Raw genomic sequence first — 23,320 nt, forward strand, 5'->3', positions numbered from 1 at the left:
AGACTTTCTGAGGATTAGAAAAACCTCACTTGAAAGGGGAAATTGTAAAGTTTGTGATAGTGAACGTGTAGCATGGACAGTAATGGGGAGAGAGGATTCTGTGAATCTACATTTTGCTCCAGTGTAGACAACCCCCAGTCAATCATCATATATCCCAGCTGCAGCCTCTTTCTATGGATCATGCTTATCTCATTACCTCTTCTAAGAAGATTTTATACCAGATTTCTCTCATAATTCTCCCTGTTCCTCTCCAGACCTTGAATTCTCAATCAGCTTAAGTAGACGCTCTGATACAAATCTTCCGTGTGAGGAATATTTTGCCTGAAATTTGATATTTTATATCCTAGTATCCTAGACAGAAGAATTAAAAACACAAATATGGCTACAGCAAAACTTACCAGAAGCAAGCACTGTATCGGTTTTCTTACCTGCACTCTGTAGAAGTGACTGTAACTCCAAGAGGAAAAAGCAGGATAGAATTTGTTGGCAGGCAGGATAGCTAGGATTATGCTGTGTGCAAAAAGGACTATTTCTAAATCCATGCATAACTCTCCATTGACAGATATGAAACTTGCTTTAATGTTAGTTATGGATTTATTTTTAAAATGCCTGCTGGAAAGCAGCAAGTCTATTTTAAATTGCTAGCAAGCTCTCTGGTGAATAGCCTTGCACACTCTCCCTACCTGCCTGAGCAGACAATAGCAGAATGACTCTCCTTTGAGAGCCAGTGCCTGGCTGTTAACCCCTTTCCTGCCAAAGACAACGGAAACCATGTCAACCTGATCCTGGCCAGTTAAGGCCATATATTGACCCAATGTATTGGTTCTTTGTTCCTGAGGTCTGGCAGACAGAGAACCCTTTACCTTGTTTCAGTCTGGCTTCAGGTCAAACCAGAACCGACAGGGGTGAGCAAGAAGGGGCTCAACTTTTTCCTTTGGGAATATTTTCCCTGATGAAAATCACATATAAAGCTACTGTTTCCCTCAGCAGGTAAAGTATGTATATGCACAGGCTTTTGTTTCCATAATCAATAAGAGAATTCACAATCCTGATCTGAATTCTCTCTGCCCCCTGCAGGCATTAGAAAAACAGAGATGCAGCCACGCATCTCCACATCCGCGTGGGACTTCAGGCTTCAAGTACCAAGGATGCAGTGGCAATGCTGATATTCAAAGACCTGATCGTACAGAAACGGGGCCCCTCAGTTTAAAGGGATTTACTTCCAACTAAATGTCCATGTCTAGTTGTGTGGGTTGGGCTTCAGAATTCAGAAGAATTCTGCTGTTACACCCAGATTTTGCTTGTGTGCTTCCCACAGGCTTCTGGTTGGGCCCTGTGAGAAGATGCGCACAGGGTCTGATTCAGCAGTGCTCTTCTTAGGCATCATTTTTTATTATGTATACACATAATTTAATTGTGTAGATTTGTCTTTAAAAGTTTTGCTGATTTATCTGTGTTTCATTGATAATTTTATTATGTACACCACTTAGAGAATATTTTGATTAAGAGATTTATACAGTTTTCTATATAAAAGAAACGATCTAATTTTTGTATACAGTGGTACCTTGGGTTACATACGCTTCAGGTTACAGACGCTTCAGGTTACAGACTCCGCTAACCCAGAAATAGTACCTCGGGTTAAGAACTTTGCTTCAGGATGAGAACAGAAATCGCGCTGCGGCAGTGGGAGGCCCCATTAGCTAAAGTGGTGCTTCAGGTTAAGAACAGTTTCAGGTTAAGAACAAACCTCCGGAACGAATTAAGTTCTTAACCCGAGGTACCACTGCATTATGTTTTTCTAGACAAAGGGAAGTTTGTGACACAGGGCATAATTAGGTTAAGAAACTAGTCACCACAAGCTACACTGAACCTCCATGTCCCATGGCAGTCTATGCCTGAACAGTAGATGTTTCCAGAAGCCACTGTCTTATTGTTGCACTGAATGAACTTGGCCTGATCAAGCAGTGTAATTGTGAACTAAGGTTATGCTGTAAACTACAACCCATCTTGGCAACGCAATAGCATATTGCAGAGAGGGCAGAGAGAGCCGTGATATGCAATAAGACACCATTCTGTGCTTCACAGAACAAAAAGCCCTCACACTGCATGACCTTAATGGAATGAGCCCATACAGAAGAAGTTTTCTACCCACCTGACCCTGGTTTTAGACTGCTAGGGAGCCCTCTTCACCTGAGGCAGGCACAAAGAAATTCCATTCTGCAGCCTTTTGCTTGCTACACCAAACAGATTGAATGTCACGGCCACAATCTGGGAACACATCCTGCCTTTCTGTCCCTTGGTGAGCGCGGAGCTCCTTGATCCGTGCAGAATACCTACTGTGAAAAGAAGCTGGTTGGGCTTTTGCCCCCTGGAAATATCTGAGAACAGACCTGCAAACTTTTTGAACGGCCGTAACGAAAGACAAATATTGAGCAAGGCACAGATAGGTCAAGTGCTGTGTAACAAATAAAAGCATAATTGTGGCCACGCGTGTAGAAAACCTAAAGCATGCACCAAATGGCATTCTTAAAGGTAAAGTCCATTAGGTCCAGTCGCAGGCGACTCTGGGGTTGCGGCGCTCATCTCGCTTTATTGGCCGAGGGAGCCGGCGTACAGCTTCCGGGTCATGTGGCCAGCATGACCAAGCCGCCTCTGGCGAACCAGAGCAGCGCACAGAAACACCGTTTACCTAATTGTAAATAATGTGGTAACTGAGGAACTCAGGATAGAAAAAGGAACACGACAGGGATGCCCAATCTCCCCATTGCTTTTTATCTCGGTTCTGGAGGTGTTGCTGAATATGATTAGAAAAGACCAGCAGGTTAAAGGTGTACAGGTCGGAGACAAACATTATAAGTTAAGGGCATTTGCAGATGACTTAGTATTGACCTTACAAGAGCCAGACACTAGTACGAAAAGGGTGTTGGAGATAATCCAACAATTTGGCCAGGTAGCTGGATTCAAATTGAACAAACAAAAAACTAAAGTCTTAGAAAAAAATTTAACAGCCACGGAGAAGGAGAAATTTCAAGAAGAGACAGGATTGACACTGGTTAAGAAGGTGAAATACCTAGGGGTTTATTTGACATCAAAAAATTTGAATTTGTATAAGGACAACTATGAAAAATGCTGGTCAGAAATTAAAAAAGATCTAGAAATATGGTCAAATTTGAAATTGTCAATGTTAGGCCGAATTGCAGTGATTAAGATGAATGTATTGCCTAGAATGTTATTTTTGTTTCAAACCTTGCAGATTCTTGACAAGATGGATTGTTTCAAGAGGTGGCAGAAAGATATTTCGAAATTTGTCTGGCAGGGCAAAAAGCCCAGAATTAAATTTAAAATACTGACAGATGCTAAAGAAAGAGGGGGATTTGCCCTGCCGGACTTAAAATTGTACTATGAAGCAGCAGCGTTTTGCTGGCTGAAAGAGTGGATGCTCCTCGAGAACACAGACATTTTGGATTTGGAAGGTTTTAATAATGCATTTGGTTGGCATGCATATCTATGGTATGATAAAATCAAGGTGCATAGGGCCTTTAAAAACCATATTGTCACAAAAGCATTGTTTAATGTCTGGATAAGATATAAAGATCTGTTGGAAAACAAAACCCCTAGATGGGTGTCACCCGTGGAGGCTAAGGCATTGAAGAAACTCAATATGGAGGTCGGATGGCCGAAGTATTGGGAAATCTTGGAACAGGAGGGAGATAAACTGAAATTACAAAGTCATGAGAAAATGAAAGCTAAAGTACAAGATTGGCTTCAATATTACCAAATAATGGAGACCTTTAAACAGGACAGGAAAATTGGCTTTCAGGTGGAAAAATCAAAATTAGAGACTGAACTGTTAGAACCCAATACTAAAAACTTGTCAAGAATGTATAATTTGCTGCTGAAATGGAATACACAAGATGAAACAGTCAAATCGGCTATGATTAAGTGGGCACAGGACATTGGCCATAACATTATGTTTGCTGACTGGGAATGGTTGTGGAACACCGGTATCAAATTCACGGCATGTAATGCCTTAAAGGAAAACATTATGAAAATGATTTACAGGTGGTACATGACCCCAGTCAAGCTAGCAAAAATCTATCATTTGCCTGATAATAAGTGTTGGAAATGTAAAGAAACTGAAGGCACTTTCTATCACCTTTGGTGGACATGCCCGAAGATTAAGGCTTTCTGGGAAATGATATACAATGAAATGAAAAAGATATTTAAATGTACTTTCCCTAAAAAACCAGAGGCCTTTCTCTTGGGCATTGTCGGCCAATTGGTGTCAAAGAAGGACAGAACTTTCTTTATGTATGCTACAACAGCAGCAAGAATACTCATCGCAAAGTATTGGAAGACACAAGATTTACCCACCCTGGAAGAATGGCAGATGAAAGTGATGGACTATATGACATTAGCTGAGATGACTAGCAGAATCCGCGATCAGGGAAAGGAGACGGCGGAAGAAGAATGGAAGAAATTTAAAATCTACCTTAATGACTATTATAAACTTGATGAATGTTAGAATGTCGAGGTTTGAGTAAGAAAGGGTTACAGCGATACAAGATTAGATTGAAGGAAAGATTGAGAGGACAGAGGATTGACAGATATATTTAGAGTTGCTAAAAACTTTTGGACATTGGGATGCAGAAAGGGGAGGTATGGGGAAGTCTGAGAAACATGGTTTATGAAAAAAAGGTTATGAAATTATACGTGTTTGTATGTCTTTTTATATGTTTGTATTGTCTTAAAAATTTTTGTAAAACCAATAAAAAAATTTTATAAAAAAAAACAGAAACACCGTTTACCTTCCCGCCAGAGCGGTACCTATTTATCTACTTGCACTCTGACGTGCTTTCGAACTGCTGGGTTGGCAGGATCAGGGACCGAGCAATGGGAGCTCACCCCATCGTGGGGATTCGAACCGCTGACCTTCTGATCGGCAAGTCCTAGGCTCTGTGGTTTAACCCACAGCGCCACCTGCACTTACTGTGTTCTATCAAAAGCAAGTCAAATTGGGCTGGCCAATGATTGAAGAATTTTACCTTCTTTTTAACCAATCTGCCAAGTAAATTTAAGTTCGCGAAGTTTAGTTTCTGTGAGGCTTCATGTTCACATCTTTCCTCCTGACCCCGGCTCGGTTTAATGTGATTTACTCCCAAGATTCAGGTGACAGGCTCACAATGTGCTACATCTTATGAAAAATGGTGCAGTTAATGCACATACCATATTTGGGTGGGATAGTTTAATGCTTAGGCAAGCTAATGCTTCTAGCGCATCCCTAGAGCTCTTCTAGCCCCCTGGCAAACCCGCTCTTGCTGGCGCATTTGCCTCTTGCTGAGCTCCCTGCCCTGGGTCAGGAGGCACAGGAGTCGCCGCTCTCCCCTTGCCTTTCTCGGCCTTCCGTGGGGCGCCCCCTCGGGCGGCAGGCTCCGCGGGCTCTTCCTTCCTCCCTGGTTTCCTCCGGCGCCACGGGGAGACTCCTGCCTTTCGCAGCCCGGCCTGCAGCCGCGAGGCCGACGGGGCGGAGCGCGGCGGTGGCCCTGTCCCGGGGCGGCCATGGCGGAGGGCGGCGAGGCGGAGGAGGAGGAGGCGGCGGCGGTGGTGCAGATCCGGCTGGGCGAGCGCTGCTTCCCGGTGGGCAAGAGGCAGCTGCGGGAGCAGAGCGACTACTTCGGCGCGCTCTTCCGCTCGGGGATGCGCGAGGCGGCGGCGGAGGTGCAGGAGCTGCGCGGGGGGCTGCGCGCGCGCGGCCTGGAGCTGGTGCTGGACTTCATCCGCACGTCCCGCCTGGCCGGCCTGGAGCGCGAGGGCGAGGCGGCGGCGCTGGAGGCGCTGGTGGAGGCCGCCTGCTACCTGCAGGTGACCCCGCTGCTGCGCCGGCTGCCCGCGCAGGTGGCGCTGCCCAACTGCCTGCAGCTGCACCAGCTGGCGCAGGTCTACGGGCTGCCGGAGCTGCAGGCCGCCTGCGTGGCCTTCATGGCGGCGCGCTTCCACCAGGTGCTCCGCAGGCCCGAGGCCCGGCGCCTGCTGCCCGGCGCCCTGAGGCAGCAGCTGCGGGAAAGGCGCGCGGGAGGCGCGGCCGCCCTGCTGGCGCTGGGCCCCTTCGCCGGAGCCTGGCCCCAGGAAGGCGGCGCGCCCGGCTCCATGCGCAGGCTCGACGAGGCGGCCGGCCGCTGGCTCCCGCTGCCCGCCCGCCCGCCTCCGGAGCTGGCCAACGTGCGCGGCTACGGCGCGGCCGTGCTGGACAACTACCTGTTCCTGGCGGGCGGCCACCGGCTCGGCAGCCAGGAGATCTCGGCCGCGCACTGCTACAACCCCTGCCTGAACGAGTGGAGCCCCGTGGCCTCGATGAACCAGAAAAGGTAACGCCCGAGATGCTCCAAGGAACTTCTTGCTTTTTCAGTTTGGAATAAATGGAAGCATTTTTCAGTGTGAGGTGTGGAAAAGCCAAGCTGGTTTGAATAGCAAACTGGTTAAGTGTGGTCTTGAGATCAGGTTTGCAGAAGACACAAAATTGGAGAGACAACTAGCGCCTCAGAAGACAGGAATGCAGTTCTTAAAGGAATGGAAACCTAGGCCAACAAACTCAAATTCAGCAGAGATGCATGCCATGTTATACATGGACACACACAATAACCACATATCTGTAGGATGGTGGACACCTGACTTTGCAGGAAATGTTCTTTGTTGTTGCAAAAAAAGAAAAAGAAAAACCCTGCAATTTTAGGCTACATAAATAGAACCAGTTTCCAAGTAATGAGAAGTAATAGTTCCAACTTACTCTGCAGCAGTGGACCACATCTGGAGTTCAGTATCCAGGGCTGGGTACCACATTTTAAATCAGACACATTAGGTTGGGTTTAGAGGATGGCATTAAAGACAATGGCTAAATTGTCATTTTCAGTCTTAAGTTGTGTATATTTAGAATAACAGCCGTAGAAAGGCGATTTCTGCTCAGTTGCATCCTTTGCGTTCTTGGCAGTAGAGCTTGAGTGGTGTATTTCTTTGTCTTTGGTTTATGGTCGATGAGAGTAGCCTGCAAGATTCACACTTGCTATGGGAAGCGTCTCACAAGCCTTAGATCAGGATGGTAAACCTTGGGGCCGCTCTGTCTGGCCCTTGGGATTGTGCCTAGCCTTGCTACCAGCCCTGACCCACATCCTTCCCAAGTGATTTTTGTCTCTCTGGGCTGCATCCTTGAATTGTGGTAGCCTTTGCTCTGCCCACTTTTGTCTCTGGCCCCACCCATTACTTGCATGCAGCCTCTGGAAGGTTGCCCTTGTGGGAATATGGCACTTGGGCTGCCCTTGTCCTGGAGGAAGGGTGTGTGCCATTTGTCTCTCACATTGTTTCCTGTGTCTCTTTGGTGCTCCAAATATATTAGAGTGCAACCAATGTGAAGGGTTCTTTTACCCATTCTTATTGTTGGTCCACTTCTAGTGGTTTGATAAGGGACAAATTCATTAAGCCTAAAGATTCGCAAAACTGGTGGCTCACCTTGCCTTCCATTGGTTTTACTCTACTGAACAGAGGAATGCTGCTTCCATCATGCCCTGATTGTGGACCTCCACTGTCGGGCTCCAGCTGTAGCCTCTGAAGACTTCCATTGGTGAGAAAGGAAGGTGGAAAACAGCAAATACTACATTTTTAATTTCCCCAACAGAAATAAGCCTCTCACTTTACAGAACCTACGAGCTGCACATCTGCATGTCATGTCTACCACCTGCAAACTATTCTTTTAAAAAAACCAATCTCCTTTGACTGTGGTTTTTCTATTAGCCTCATATTATTCTAGTCTAAATCTCTTGAATTTAAACAAAACAAGGCAGGTTTGCTGGTGCCCATTTGAACTCACGGCTGTTTGCTCACATTTTGTAACATGGCTAGCTCAGATGCTTTCAGCAGGGAAATTGTATTGGTGGGTGGAAATGTACAGGGTGACCTAATTGCAAATGTCAGCAAAGTCAGGCTTCAAAACTATTGACCCTTTTCTCTCCACGCGACACCCACCCACCCAACAAGCTGCAAATATGCATCCTGCTTTTCAGAGTCACATTGCTGCTGAAAGAACAAATATTCTGTATGGAATGAAAGTCACCTTTTATAAAACTCTTGCTTGCATTTGAACCGCCTTCAGTGATTGATAACTCAGATAATTAACAGTATGTGGAGAGAGTCTGAAACTGTGCTCTCCCCCCTCACATCCCTTACCAGCCCTGCCCTCACACACTAGAGTGGTTGCGGGGGGGGGGGGGGAGATGACCATTTTTGGTTCCAAAGGCCAACACTGCTCCAGTTCCCAGCAGGGATGAACTATACATGGAAAGTAGCAGCAATTGCAGCATCTCCCACATAACTTTGGGCTTCCAAAGTTATCTCTGGTATGTGAGGAAACCAGGCTGAAACAGATGCTGTGACACTGAACTGATTTTTTGGGTCCTTTTCATTGGAATTTGATTTTCACTACTTTCTGTTCTCCCTGCCAATGGCAGCCCTGCCCTGGACGACAATCGTCACTCTTCTCCAGTCACATTAATGTGAGATTACCAAAAAAAATCCCATTTTGGAAGAATATGGAAGCTGTACAGCAGTTGAGTGTAGGTGTTGCCCTGTTAACATTTCACCCCATTTCACCAGGCCTACAATTTCTTTCTTCTTCCCCTTGCTTCAGAAATTCCTGGGGAAATGCCCTGTTTGTTTGTATCATGATCTCTTGCTTGCCTTTGCTTATTCTAAGCTTTAGCTTTTTTGATACTGTCCCCTCACCAACAAGCCTGCTCTCAGTGAATTGTCCTCTTTCATTTATTACAGAAGTCCACTTTATTTTCAGCTCCTTGCTATGCCTTTTTGCAGCCCCGTCAGCTTTTCCTTGTAAGCACATCCAGCCATGGGTTCCTGCCTAGTAATTCTAAACTCTGTGAGGTACACATCTGACTATGCTTTGGCTTTCCATAAGATCATATATTCCACCCTTACATGGTCACATCCTCCCAGAGTTCCTGCCCCATTAAAGAACTGTCTTACTGGTTAAGATCAACTCATGATCCCCTTGTTCCTTCTGAAAGAGGAAGTTGTCAGGACTGTTAGGGATCCCATACTTAGAACTGACGGTAGGGTGAAGGTTCCCCAGGACTGCTCATCTTTCCTTCCCTGAAACAGCTCTCATTTCTTTCAGGAAGATGGCACCCACCTCTTCTCCTTGAGATGGTGGCCTATAGTAGACTTCAATCACAACGTGTGTCGTGTTTTTAATATATGTTGTGAATTGTTCTGAGATCTATGTACAGTATACAAATTTAATAAGTAAACAAAATAAATAAATAGTTTATCTCCACTACCAGTAATTTTTGCCTGGCTGCTCTCCACAAGGCTATGGGGTTTGTTCGCACTTGGATTTCTATGCAGGTGTACACTGCTTCTTTTGGAATGTGATTCCTAATAAACTTCTTGTTTCTTAACAAAGGTTATTTTCAACATTTTCTTCCATTTCATTATATATCATCTCCCAGAAAGCTTTTATTACCTTACAAGTCCACCACAAAAGATAAAAGTTACCGTATTTTTCGCCCCATAGGATGCTCCGTCCCATAGGACGCACCTAGTTTTTTTGGGGGGAAATAAAGGGAAAAAATTTCCCTTTATTTCCCCCCCAAAAGCAGGTCGGGGAAACAGAACCAGGTCGAGGAACAGCGGGATGGCGGCGCTGCGCCTCCCTACTGCCCCCCGAGCTTGTGGGGCTGGCCGATGTCTGCCCCGGCGAGGGGCGCTCTGCATCAGGGCGCCCCCCCCTCGGGGCCGGCAGGCTGCTATCTGCAGCGTGGGGAGCCTTGCTGGGAACTCCGGCAAGGCTCCCCACGCTGCGGATGTCTGCCTGGCGAGGGGGGCGCTCTGCTTCAGGGCGCCCCGTCCGCCAGGCGGCAGGCTGCTATCCGCAGCGTGGGGAGCCTTGCCGGGAACTCCGGCAAGGCTACCCACGCTGCGGATGTCTGCCTGGCGCGGGGGGCGCTCTGCTTCAGGGCGCCCCGCCCGCCGGGCGGCAGGCTGCTATCCGCAGCGTGGGGAGCCTTGCTGGGAACTCCGGCAAGGCTCCCCACGCTGTGGATGTCTGCCTGGCGCGGGGGGCGCTCTGCTTCAGGGCGCCCCGCCCGCCGGGCGGCAGGCTGCTATCCGCAGCCTAGACATCCCTGCCAGACCTCCCGTAGGGCTGCCTAGGCTGCGGATGTGTTCCTGAAGCCTGGAGAGCGAGAGGGGTCGGTGCGCACCGACCCCTCTCGCTCTCCAAGCTTCAGCAAAAGCCTGCATTCGCCCCATAGGACGCACCCAGATTTCCCCTTCATTTTTGGAGGGGGAAAAGTGCGTCCTATAGGGCGAAAAATACGGTACCTTCTTTTTCTTTACATTTCCAGCAGGTATTTGTACTTGTTTTATACATTTTTGCCAGCTTAGTAGAGGTCAAATACCACCGGTACATCATTTTCATATAATTTTCTTTCAGTGTACAGCATGCTATAAATTTCTAGTCTGTTTTCCATAGCATTTCCCATCTGCCATCTGGATGTTATGTCCCAAATCTATAATGTCAATTATATTTCTTATATTATCCTCCATCTGGTGGCCTGGCAAGAAACCTGCCTGATGTTGATGGATTAAAACGACTAAAAAAAACCTTCATTCGGTTGGCTAGTATGTTGGCAAATAGTTTATCATCATTGTTTAATAGCCTATAATTTTAAACTAAAAGTGGGTCGGTATCCTGCTTCAGAATCAGTGTAATATAGGCCTCTTTCCAGGACTCTGGATACCTCCCCAGTCCCTAATATCTCATTCATTAATTCTTTAAGTGGTTGTACCAGAAAGTCCTGAAGTTTTTATTACTTTGCTGAAAGTCCATCTGGCCCCGGCGTTTTACCTATTTTAGCTTGTTTAATTTTCTTCTAGGGATGTGGGTTGTGCTGTGGTCTAAACCACTGAGCCTAGGGCTTGCCGGTAAGGTCAGCAGTTCGAATCCCCGCAACGGGGCGAGCTCCTATTGCTCGGTCCCAGCTCCTGCCAACCTAGCAGTTCAAAAGCACGTCAAAGTATAATTCAATGATTTAACTCTCCAACTGTTTTGTCTGTAGGTCTAATTTCAAGTTGTTGGCTGTTAGTGGGAAGTTGTATGCCATTGGTGGGCAATTCCTCTCCAATGTTGAGTGTTACAGCCCAGAGCATGACTGGTGGAACTTTGCAGCATCCTTACCAACCCCTCTTGCAGAATTCTCAGCGTGTGAGTGCCAGGGCAAGATCTACGTCATGGGAGGCTACACTACAAGAGGTAAGACAAGTACTGGAAAGGAATAGTGTTATTTTAACACTTGTATGCTCTTTGGCATGTTCAATACAGTCATACCTCGGGTTACAAACGCTGCGGGTTGCGCGCCTTCAGGTTGCGGACTGCGCCAAATTGGGAAGTACCGGAACGGGTTACTTCCGGGTTTCAGCGCATGCGCAGAAGCACAAAATGATGTCATGCGCGTGCCTCTCACATGTATCACGTTCACAACCCGAGGTATGACTGTATTCATTTTAATAAGCAGTGTGTTTTAATAGCAATGTTTGTGGTTGGTTTTAAATACAGTGGTACCTCAGGTTAAGTACTTAATTCGTTCCGGAGGTCCGTACTTAACCTGAAACTGTTCTTAACCTGAAGCACCACTTTAGCTAATGGGGCCTCCTGCTGCTGCCGCGCCGCCGGAGCACGATTTCTGTTCTCGTCCTGAAGCAAAGTTCTTAACCTGAAGCACTATTTCTGGGTTAGCAGAGTCTGTCACCTGAAGCGTATGTAACCTGAAGCGTATGTAACCCGAGGTACTACTGTACCTTATTTTAGTATTACAATATAAGTCAAACAGCTGTTACTTAAGCGATAAACACACACTGAAAGGTTGTAAAACAACAACAACCCTTTCTTTTCACCATCTTGAGTGTGACTTTGACAGGACATTTAAGAAAAATTGCAAGAGAATTAGTGTTGACTGATATTAAGCGTGTGGTGTATTGTGAGGTTGAAAACCTGTTGATCTTTTTTTTTTCTTTAAACATTGTATTGATATTATGAAGTGAGTCTCTGAAAAGGACTTGATCTCTTGTCTTCTGAAGCCTTCAGACTGTTTGACTTGCTTATGAAAGGTACAAGGGTGGCAACAGGATTTTCTGAGACCAGTACACTGATTGGGCCCTTCAACTCACATGGAAAAGATGACATGAATTTGCATAAAACCATAGTTGGAAGGAACCCCAAGGGTCATGCAGTGCAATGCAGGAATCTCAGCTAAAGCATCCATGACAGATGGCCCTCCAACCTCTGCTTAGAAACCTCCAAGGAAGGAGAGTCCACAACCTCCCAAGGGAGACCGTTCCACTGTCCAACAGTTGTTACTGCCAGAAAGTTTTTCCCGAATGCTTAGTAGGAACCTCATTTCTAATAACTTGAAGCCTTGAGTTCTACTCTGCAGAGCAGGAGAAAACAATCATGCGCCCTCTTCCATGTAGCAGCCCTTTAGATGTCTGAAGATGGCTATCATATCTCCTCTCAGTCTCCTCTTTTCCAGGCTAAACATACATAGCTCCTTCAAGCGCTTTTTGTCATATGCTGTGGAGGGCCCAAAAATAAATCAGTGGCCACATATGTAATAAAATGTCTGACAGACAGAATGTGAACAGGTGAAATATTTCCCATAATCATATTTCTATACTAGAAAAGCTTTTACCTGGATTTATGCCTGCTACACAGCTGTTAAAGGCAAGAAGAACTCTGCTTTCCCCCAATGCCTGTACAAGCCTAGATTGCAGTCTTTTATCACTTACCTGGGAGAAAGTCCCATTAAATACAAAGAGACTTACTTCTGAGTAGACATATATCCCATTGTACTGTAAATTAACTCTACAGTGAATTCATAATGAGAACCTGGTCTCAGGAGACACATCTAAGCCTCTTTGCAAAGTTTTCACATTTTGCACAGTAATTTTGGTTGGGTGGGTTGAATTCTTTAACGTCCACTCACACTTGTGTGGTGTGCTTGTGTATTTGCATAGTATAAATTCTAGGGAGTACCTGATATCAGATGAACCCACTGCAGGAAAGACGCATCCTGGTTGCTAGGGCAAAAGGAAGACAAAACTACGGATATTGTAGGGAGTAGAAAATGAGAGAGAAGCAGGAAAAGTGTGCAGCAACAGCCTACTTTGCAGAGGACAGTAATCAAGCTTTCTCCACATTTTTGAAAAAGAAAACTGACCTGAAATCAGACCTTTTAACCACCAGGTGTTGTAGGCCCCAGTGTAAAAATAAGTTGAATTTAAGTTTTCTGTATTTAATATCTTCTCTGTTGCAGACCGGAACTTGAATATCTTGCAGTACTGTCCCAGCTCTGACAACTGGACAACCTTTGAATCGTGTGACATCCATATCCGCAAGCAGCAGATGCTATCAGTGGAGGAAACTATCTATATTGTTGGAGGCTGCATCCATGAACTGGGATCAAAAAAAAAATCTAGCCAGAATGAGGACATGTTAACAGTACAGTCTTATAACACTGCCACCAGAGAATGGCTCTACCTCAAAGAAAACACGTCAAAATCTGGTCTTAATTTGACTTGTACACTACACAACGATGGGATCTATATACTGACCAGAGATGTATCATTGTCAACAAGCTTGGAGCACAGAGTTTTTCTAAAGTACAATATATTTTCAGACAGTTGGGAATCTGTTAGGCACTTCCCAACCTTTGGACAAAACATGTTGGTCTGTTCTATGTATTTGCCAAATCTGATGTGAATGTAAACTGCAATTTTATTTTCCGCATAAAGTTCATTAATTGTTGAATAAGAAATTTATTTATCCTAGTTACCATTTTTTCCAAATGGAACACAAGTTGTTTATATCCGATAAATAGTTATAAAAATTATTTTATTGGCCACTCTTGGTATATATAATGCTTTAGAAGAAAAAGGTGATGTTTGCTGCAAGAAGTCTACAGTTGTAATTACGTGCCACGTATGAGCAAGACAAAAATGGTGGCGAGGTAATGAGTAAACATCCCCACAAGTTCCATTTATTTTAATCTTTGCTTCAGCTGAGGATCTAAAGGGTTGAGATGATGGATTTGCAAAATGGTGCAGGGCCTTAGCAACAGGTAGGGCCAAAATGTTTCACTTATGGATACCACCTGCCTATTCAAGCTAGGAGATGTAGACTTGGGGAAGTTTGCAAATCAGCTCAGAGATAGTCTCACCCAGTGTCAGGGACTGGACTGAACAGAGGAATGGGAAATGAGCCCTGGGTCTGATTGGCTCCTCTAAGAAGAGGAGGGGGAAAGCTTTGCTCCTCCCCCCCCCATTTCCAGCAGTTTCAGAAGGAGAAGGAGACAGGACTGCTTCACAGTTGCGTGAAGAAGTGGCCTAGCTATGAGACAGTGGAGGGTGGGGGGAGTTAGCAGCCAGCAGAGACCTCCCTGGAGAGTATGGAAGATCCTTCTTCACTAAGGGCTTGTGGATACCTACGCATTCAAGAACAAAGGGTTCAAAGGAGTAAGACTCCTGGGACTTCCCATAGATTTTCAGGATATTGTTGGGGAATGAAGACGAGAGGCTCAGAGTAGCCAAAATCTAAGTGTGGAGACATGGATCTTTTGTCTTGCAACCAGATGACTGAATAAAAAGCCATAAAATACAAACTGTTTATTTTTCTTGCCTCTGAGGCTACCGGGGGAGGAGATACTCCACCCCTGACACCAAGGTAAGTAGGCATAGTTACATCTTTCTGGTGAAAACTAATCAAACTTGGGACGTTCATATCTCTTTGCAAACAAAACAATGCCACACAGACTATAGTCCATCACTAGACATTCTTTTGATGGACATAGTGTTTGCCATTGTGTTTATCCTCTTCAGATGGAAATAAAATTTCTCACTCGACTTCAGTCATCCAAGACCAAAATGAGATCCAGAGTAATGTATATTTGTACTGATAACTGAGTATTATATCCACTTTTCCCTTGAAGATTTATTCCTTGTGGTCAAGATCAGCAGTCCTGAAATAACAACTTTTTATAGTCATTTTGGGTCTATGTCTCAATAAGGTGTGCCAAGATTATGCTTTCACTTGGAAGGGATGTCCACATGCCACATAACGGTGAGCTGTATTTATTGTGTACAGCAAAGATTGTTTGGAAAGATACATTTGAATGTCCCAAGTTTGATGGGTAGTTTCTACCATAAAGATGCAATTAAAAAATTGTACTCATGAGTAGTCCAATTGATTTTAGTGAGGTTTATCTGCACCATCTGGGCTGTTTGAGAAGACTGTCTCATGGTTGATTTGGAAGTGAAATATTTTTGCACTGTAGTTTTTTTTAGCTGGGTTCTGGAGAAACCACCCACTTTGGAAAGTATGAGCAGCAAGGGAGAATCAAGGGTAGAGTAATGGAAGATGGCAGGAGACCTCAGGGTGGCTTAGAGCTGGTGGAGCCAGAAGTCATGAGGATGGGATGGGAGAAGGGCATGTTTTTGGCAACTGAAGTTTCGACTGAGAGGTGTGACAAGACCAATGAAAAATATGGGCTCTGTTTTACATATGATACCAGACTACTGAGCCTAGGGTTTGCCGATCGGAAGGTCGGCGATTTGAATCCCCATGATGGGGTGAGCTCCCATTGTTCAGTCCCAGCTCCTGCCAACCTAGCAGTTCGAAAGCACAAAGTGCAAGTAGATCAATAGGTCCCGCTCTGGCGGGAAGGTAAACAGCATTTCTGTGCCCTGCTCTGGTTCATCAGAAGTGGCTTAGTCCTGCTGGACACATGACCCGGAAAAACTGCGGACAAACGTCGGCTCCCTTGACCAGTAGAGCGAAATGAGTGCCACAACCTCAGAGTCGTTCATAACTTTCAGGGGTCCTTTACCTTTTCATCCTTATATAATGCACAGGCTAGAGGTTTTCTGTACCATTTCAATGACTTCTGCAAAATTCCCTCTCCTACTACATTATATGGAAAGGCCTGCTAAAGCTCATGAAATTCTGTGCCATCTTTGTAGGGCTTTGATATGAAAGGTTGCATGTAAAGATTGGAATAAATAAATGAACTAGGAATAAATCAGGTTAAGTGAGGAGGGAGATGCTTCAGTGGGAAGGTGTCATGAACACTTCTGCCCAAGGTATAGGAGCACAGCATCAGAGCAGCTCGCATTCCCTGCAGACAGCTGGAAGCAGTCGTTTATCAACTCCCCCTCTTCCCAGCAAGGAATGGAATGCAGAGGAGCAAAGGGCGGGCTGGAGAGAAGCCAACTCTCCGAAGAAGCACAGGCAGGCAGAGAAAGCAGGAGGGGGAGCCCTGACTCACCGGAAGAGGAGTCATTTAACCACATGAGTCCCAGGAGTAGACAAATGAGAAAGATATTAGACAGGAAACAAAAGGTATTAAGCTGGCCCTAGTCTCAGGTAGGAGATGCTACAGGTTTCTTTTGCATGAATAGCATGTGCTCTACCACAAAATTATGACCACTCCATAGTGGCCCTCTTTCAGATTTGTGATTGCTAATTACAATATTCATAAGGGTTTATCGGCTCTGCAAATGGTGGTCCAAGACCAGAAGCCTCTTTTGCCATACAAATTGATTCCCTGCCCTCCTCAAGATCCCCAGACCCTCAAATAATTTTGGCAGCATCTAACAGAAAGCACCTCAGCATTATGGAGTATATTGGCTGGGACACTGCCAGGGCATTGCATTAAATACCGTATTGTTTGCCCTATAGCAGGGGTGCCCAAACATTTTTCAAAGAGGGCCAGATTTGATGGAAGTGAACATGCATGAGGGCCGACCAAAGTTGAGCTTTTTTTTAGGATTGAAGAGCTTTTGGGGGGATGTCCCCCCAAGGTTTATTGACCTTTTTAAAGGATTTGACAGCAATAAATGAATGAACTGCCACAGGGGCCTGATAAAACCAGCCGGAGGGCTGAATTGGGCCCCAAAGCAGACTTTGGATATGCCTGCCTTAAGAACTAGCACAAAATAACCCATATATAAAACACAGTACTTGTTGCTTCTTGTTATGTGTTACACACACACACACACACACACACACACACACACACACCACGGTACTTGTTGGTTCTAGCTCCTGAAAGCTCTATCTTAAAAGACCTCCAACCCCTTCGCCACCATCTATTTCCCGAATTCTTCCGTTGTCCCCCTGTTGTTGTCTTTTTATAATATAGCATTCATCAAGAATACAAACAACAAAGTAATGGATACCGGTCACCAGCTACAAAGCGAAATGAGGTGGAAAATAATAGCAGCATGCTAAAATTGTACCTTGGCCTCAGGATCAGTGCTACAAACTTTTCTGTTTGTTTGTTTTTTGGAGGGGGGGAGGAAAGCTGCACCCTACTTTGCTAAATTCCGACTTATCCTCATGAGGGAGGTTATAATCCCACCGACACCAGACCCATATTTTTTCCACCTCTCTGACTTCCTCCTCTCTCATATCTCTATCTATATCGGGGGAGGCAGCCTCGCCTGCACAATAAGCGATAAAAAGAAGGGCGCTGCTGCTGCTGGGCTTTTCTTCACGGGCTTTCTGCTGGGGGGTGGGGCGGGCGAGGCGGAGAGCGCTCTGCACATGCTCAGGAGACCCCTTAGCCTACAATAAACACCCTCCCCCCGGACCCTGAGGAGGCAGCCCAGCCTCTCTTGGCGGCTCCCCACCTGCGCTGCTCCCGGACGAGGCTCCGCCGTTCTCCTCCACGGGCATCGCACCGCCGCTTCCGACTCCCGCCGGGTTTCGAATGCCTCGCGGCGCTTCCGGCGGAGTGGGCGGGGGAGGGGGGAAAAACCCGCACGCTTTCCAAATATCGCGAGATAAAAGCGGCGGCTTCGCGTGAAACTGCCGAGACAACAAATCCATAGACTGGCAGCCGGCGGCGGCTACACGGGCCACACGACGAGGTCTGGCGGGCCGGATTCGGCCCGCGGGCCTTGTGTTTGACACCCGTGCCCTATAGGGTGCACTGGCCCATAGGGTGCACTTATTTTGGGGGGGGGGAAATAAAGAGGAAAAAATTATTTCCCCCCCGAGCCCCAAAGAGCAAAGAAGGATCCCGCTAGCTGTCCTGGCTTCGTTTTTAGCTTCGGGGCTGGGGGTCCGGGAGTGAAGGCGAGGTTGCGCTCAACCTCGCCATCGCTCCCGGAGCTTGCGGGGCTGGAGGCGGGGGAAGCCTGAGCTTCCCCCGACCTCAGCCCCCAGAACGGGCCCGGGAGCGATGGTGAGGTTGCGCAACCTCACCATCGCTCCCGGAGCTTGCGGACATTTGCGCGAAGCACGGGGCGTGCTCCAGAGTGCGCCCCGTGCTTCGGGCTGCAGGTGGCTGCCCGCAAGACTTGGGAGCCCGGCGGGCACTCTCGCCGGGCTCCCAAGGCTTGCGGATATTTTCCTGAAGCGTGGAGAGTGAGAGGGGTCGGTGCGCACCGACACCGCTCGCTCTCAAGGCTTCAGCGAAAGCCTGCATTCGCCCCATAGGGCGCATACACATTTTCCTTTCATTTTTGGAGGGGGAAAAGTGCGTCCTATAGGGCGAAAAATATGGTAGTTAAAAATAAATGAAACACTATGGTGGGTCTGATTTTCACTTAAAACTTTTGAATGCCATTATCGTCTTTTGTAAAACAATGTCACCCAAGTTAAAATTTGTGTAGGTCCACTGAGAACCAGATAAAATGATGAGACAAGTCACATATGGTCTGCAGACCATCAGTTGGTCAACTTTTTGTTTTTTAAAGATTATGCTTGATTTGATAAACATTTGCTTTTCTAACTGAACACCATTGGCAGTATATTGTACAGTATGGCAGTGAGTAATTCACAGAGTAGTGGGGGTTCAATTTTTTTAAAATCTTTTTTTATACCTTTAAGGATTTCAGGTGGGGATAGGACAGAACATTAATAAATGCTTATTTAGTTTAAAACCAGACTTTAATTGTGGGAGTAGCACAAGAGAGTGTGTGGCACAGCATGTAATTAAGAGCCCACCACATTTCACATTCTTGGATATATGTAAACAGCAATTAATCATTCCCAACACCCCTGGTGAGATACACATATAGTGTATGCCGTACTATTCCCTAGGGCAGCTCTTTAAAAGTCTGCTATGGTGTGCCAGCTTAAGGTACATTTATAAAAGCATGCTCATAAGGAACCAAACTGTGTCAAAAGGAGAGTTTATGGTGCTTGCAATTTCAGCGATGGCCAAAGGGTGCCTCCCAACACCCGCAGTAAATGTAGGAAGAGGCTGAAGGAAACCCTCACAGTAAGGAAACTTCAGTGGTTTCAGATGACCTGTTTATTGAGCATTCATAAGAACATAAGAAAAGCCCAGACTGATCAGGCAGAAAGCCCATGTTGTTCAGCACTCTGTTCTCACAGTGGCCAGCCAGATGCCCACACAAAGTCTGCAAGCCCTTCCCCAGCCATTGGTATTCAGCTGTATGCTGCCTCTGACAGCGGAGGTAGAACATGGCTGTTATAGGAGCAGCCATGGATGCATACAGATAAATACATAATGTTATTTGTACGCTGCCTTTCCATAGCTCAAACCAGGCTCAAGGCAGCTTACAGCAGCAAAGCCAGACACCTTCATCTGTCCCAGCTGCAATAAAGCATCTCTCTCCCGTTGTGGCCTCTCCAACCACAGCAGGTGCTATAACTCCAATGGTTTTACTTTCCACTATCTCTCAAGATGGACAGATGCCAACAACATATTCATACATGTCAGAGCTGCTCGAAGATCCTAGCTCACAGAGGATCACGCTAGCCAGCGATCATTAAGTAAAAGTCTTTATTGAGTTACAGTTTCCATTCTCAAGCTGCTGCGTGCAACTCTACGTCTAGTAGCTAGATCGGCGAAGCTCCGTCTGATTCTCCGCCCCTTGTGCACCAACTTAATATCCTAGCCCTGCTCCACCTTTTCCGCCTGACTGTTCTCCTCTGGGTCCCTCTGCCCCCCGGGGTTTCTTCCTTCCGGGATTCTTCTGACGCTGACCCGGACCCTCCTGCCTCCTTGCGCCGGGCTTTAGGACCTGGCTCCCTTTCCGGGCTGCTTACTGCGCCGCCTTCCTCTGCATTTGAACTTGGCGCGCGCGCCCAACCTTCCACTTTCCGCTTAACCGTTTCTTCGCTCCCCGATGGAGGTGTGGCCACTCCTGACTCATGCCCTCCCTCCTGTGGTGAGCTGCCAGCGCTTGCCCCCTGGCTCCCTTCCTCCTCCCTGCTCCCTAGCGGTGACGCTGGTCCCGATTTCCAACTGCTCTCCTCTGAGTCCCCTCTGGCTCTATCTTCCTGGGGTGCCCCCCTAGGCTCCCCCCTTGCCCTGGCCACTGGTGCTCCTTTCTGTGAATCCTCTGATTCACTGGAAAGACTCGGAGATCTCGGGTCGTCGTCATCACTCATCTTTTCTTCTGCCTCCTCCCCTTCGCTCTCTGTTTCCTCCCTTGCCCTTGCCTCTGCTCCTAAACCCCTGACATCCATCCCCCCCTCGAAGCCCCCCATTCCCCCCTCCCCTCCTTCCGGTGCTGGAGCTGGGTGCTGCTGTTGCAAAGGGACGAACGTCGGATATCGTTCGCTTCCCGTGGCGGGCCTCCATCTGAAGGCTCCCGGGTCTTCCTCCCTGCTCCCGTCGACGACGGTCACCTCCGCTTCCATCTCTGTGCCGCCGTGCTCGAAACCAGGGTCGTCCCCGAAAACGTCCATGTCCGTCTCTCCCTCACTTCCTCCTGGCGGCGTTGCTCGTCCTGGGCATTCCAGCCACTTTCTGCGGAACTGCTCCTCTGGTTTATCGTCCCACCAATACGAGGGTTCTGATGCAGATCCCGAGGGTGACCCCTCCGGGGAACGGACGTCTTGTGTCGGGTCCTCGTCCGAGTCGAACCCCCGGAAAGTGCTGGCCGAAAGCGTGGGCGTGAAAAGCCAGTCGCCGAAAAAGTCTGCTGGCATTGGTCTATGTGGGAAGAGGGCGTGAAACTCGTCTTTGAGTAGAGGTTCGTCCAAGGCGTAGCCCGGCACCCAGCTGTTCGCACTGGCCGGGGTGCCCTCCTTGGCGAGAAAGTATTCTACCCCCTCTTCCCCCCATCTGGAGTCCAAAATCTCCGTGACTTCGTTGATGCGCTCCTTCTGTGCCACTCCCGCGTGCCCTGTTCTGTCTCTGACCGGACTCGGCGTCGTTCCGGGTTCCTGGAACCTGTGCGGTGCCTTGTAGGGAGTGAGCACCGATCTGTGGAACACCGGATGCATTCTGGAACCCTCCGGAAGTGCCAGTCTGAAAGCTACCGGGTTGACCTGCTCTTCGACTTGGTAGGGCCCCAGTTGTTTATGCCCTAGTTTCTTCTTGGCCAACGACCTGGCCGGCACTGCGTGGGCTGCTAACCAGACCCAGTCTCCCACGTGGAGCTCTTCGCCAACCCTTCTGTGCTTGTCCGCTTGTACCTTGTATGCGTGTTTGGCCAGCTCCAGGTGGCGCCTCAGCTGATCGTGGACTTCCTGCAGCTCCGACGCGAACGCATCTGCTGTCTGCGGCTCCCCCTCCCCCATTCTTTCCAGTCCCGGGAAGGTTCTGGGGTGCCTCCCATTGTTGGCGAAGAACGGCGTGACCCCCGTGGACACGTGCTTCGTGTTGTTGTAGGCGAACTCGGCAAGCGGCAGGTAATCCACCCACGTCGCAGGCTGTTGATTTGCATAACATCTCAGGTACTGCTGCATGATGGCATTGACCCGCTCCGCTTGTCCGTTGGTCTGCGGGTGTCTCGCCGACGCCAGGTTGATCTTGACGTTCAGGAAGCCCATCAGCTTCTGCCAGAAATTCAAGATGAACTGCCGCCCCCGGTCGGACAGAATAGACCGTGGCAGACCGTGAACCTTGAACACGTGGTCTATGAACAGTTTGGCGGTTTGCTCCGCCGTGGCCACCTTCGCACACGGAATGAAATGTGCCATCTTGGAAAACAGGTCCACCACCACCAGCACTGCCGTCTTGCCTCTCGAGCTGGGCAGATCCATGACAAAGTCCAGGGCCACCCTCTCCCATGGTTCGACCGGAGTTTGCAGCGGTTCCAACAGTCCGGCCGGCGGTCTGTGCACTGGCTTGGCCCTCTGGCAGGTGTCACACCTCGCCACGTAGTCTGCGACCTCCCCTCTCATTCCAGGCCACCAGAAATCCCTGGCTACTAATTCCACCGTCTTCTCCTTGCCAAAGTGCCCGGCCGTGGGCGCGTCGTGCAGCTGCTGCAGCACCTTGGCGCGAAGGTCGTCTCCCGGCACGTAGATGGCCCCTTTACGGATGAGCAATCCATCTCGTAGCTGGAAACCGTCGGCCGCAGCCTTGCCCCTTTGCACCTCTGCCATCTTTGCTTGCGCGAAGGAGTCATCCTGCAACGCTCGTCGCACCGCCTCCAGGTCCACGGTGGCCGCGGCGCACGCCCACACTGTTGGTGCAAAGATGTGCATGGCGGCCGCTGGCGTTGCGTCCTCCAGATACTGTGGCTTACGGGAGAGGGCGTCCGCCATGATGTTAGTGTCCCCCGGGACATACTCTATGCGGAAGTCGAAGTTCGCAAAGAACTCAGCCCAACGTATCTGCCTCTGGTTTAGGAACTGTGCCGTGCGCCAGTGCTCCAGATTCTTGTGGTCCGTGCAAACCTGCACCGTGTGCTTGGCGCCGATCAGGAAGTGCCTCCACGCTTTGAACGCTGCATGAATGGCCAGCAACTCCCTGTCCCAGATGGTGTAGTTCTGCTCGGACTTGCTGAGCTTCCTGGAGTAAAACGCTCCCGGTCGCCACACCCCCTGCTGGTCCTTCTGCAGCAGGACCGCCCCCACGGCTCTGTCCGAGGCGTCTGTCTCCACCCTCATCGGCCTGCTGGGGTTGACATGAAGCAGCTGCTCTTCCGACGCGAAGAGACGCTTGAGTGCCTGAAAGGACTGCTCCGCCTGCTCCGTCCAAACGAACTTCTTTTTCTTGGAGCTAAGCGTGTCTGTGATGGCCGCTGTCTGCATAGCGAAGCCTTTGATAAACTTGCGATAGAAGTTCGCGAAGCCGACAAACCGTTGGACCTCCTTCCGGTTGCGTGGACTCTTCCAATCCAACACCGCTCGAACCTTGGCGCTGTCCATGGCGAGCCCCTTGTCAGACAGCTTGTAGCCCAGAAAGTCCACCTCCGTCACGTCAAATTGGCACTTCTCCAGCTTGGCGTAGAGCCTATGTTGCTTTAGCCTGCTCAGCACTTCCTTGAC

At 48.2% G+C, this 23,320-nt stretch overlaps 1 protein-coding gene across 1 annotated transcript; it reads left to right on the top strand.

Moving 5' to 3' along the window:
* Nucleotides 1–5,540: 5,540 nt before the first annotated feature.
* Nucleotides 5,541–13,952, top strand: KLHL42 (kelch like family member 42). Its single transcript, XM_081191041.1, has 3 exons — nt 5,541–6,365; nt 11,124–11,317; nt 13,377–13,952. Exons 1-3 carry the CDS (start codon nt 5,560–5,562, stop codon nt 13,820–13,822), a joined length of 1,446 nt encoding a protein of 481 aa, XP_081047167.1. The 5' UTR covers nt 5,541–5,559; the 3' UTR covers nt 13,823–13,952.
* The last annotated feature ends 9,368 nt before the right edge of the window (nt 13,953–23,320 follow it).

Source organism: Podarcis bocagei (assembly GCF_964188305.1).
Source record: "Podarcis bocagei genome assembly, chromosome: 4".
NCBI classification, from domain to species: domain Eukaryota; kingdom Metazoa; phylum Chordata; class Lepidosauria; order Squamata; family Lacertidae; genus Podarcis; species Podarcis bocagei.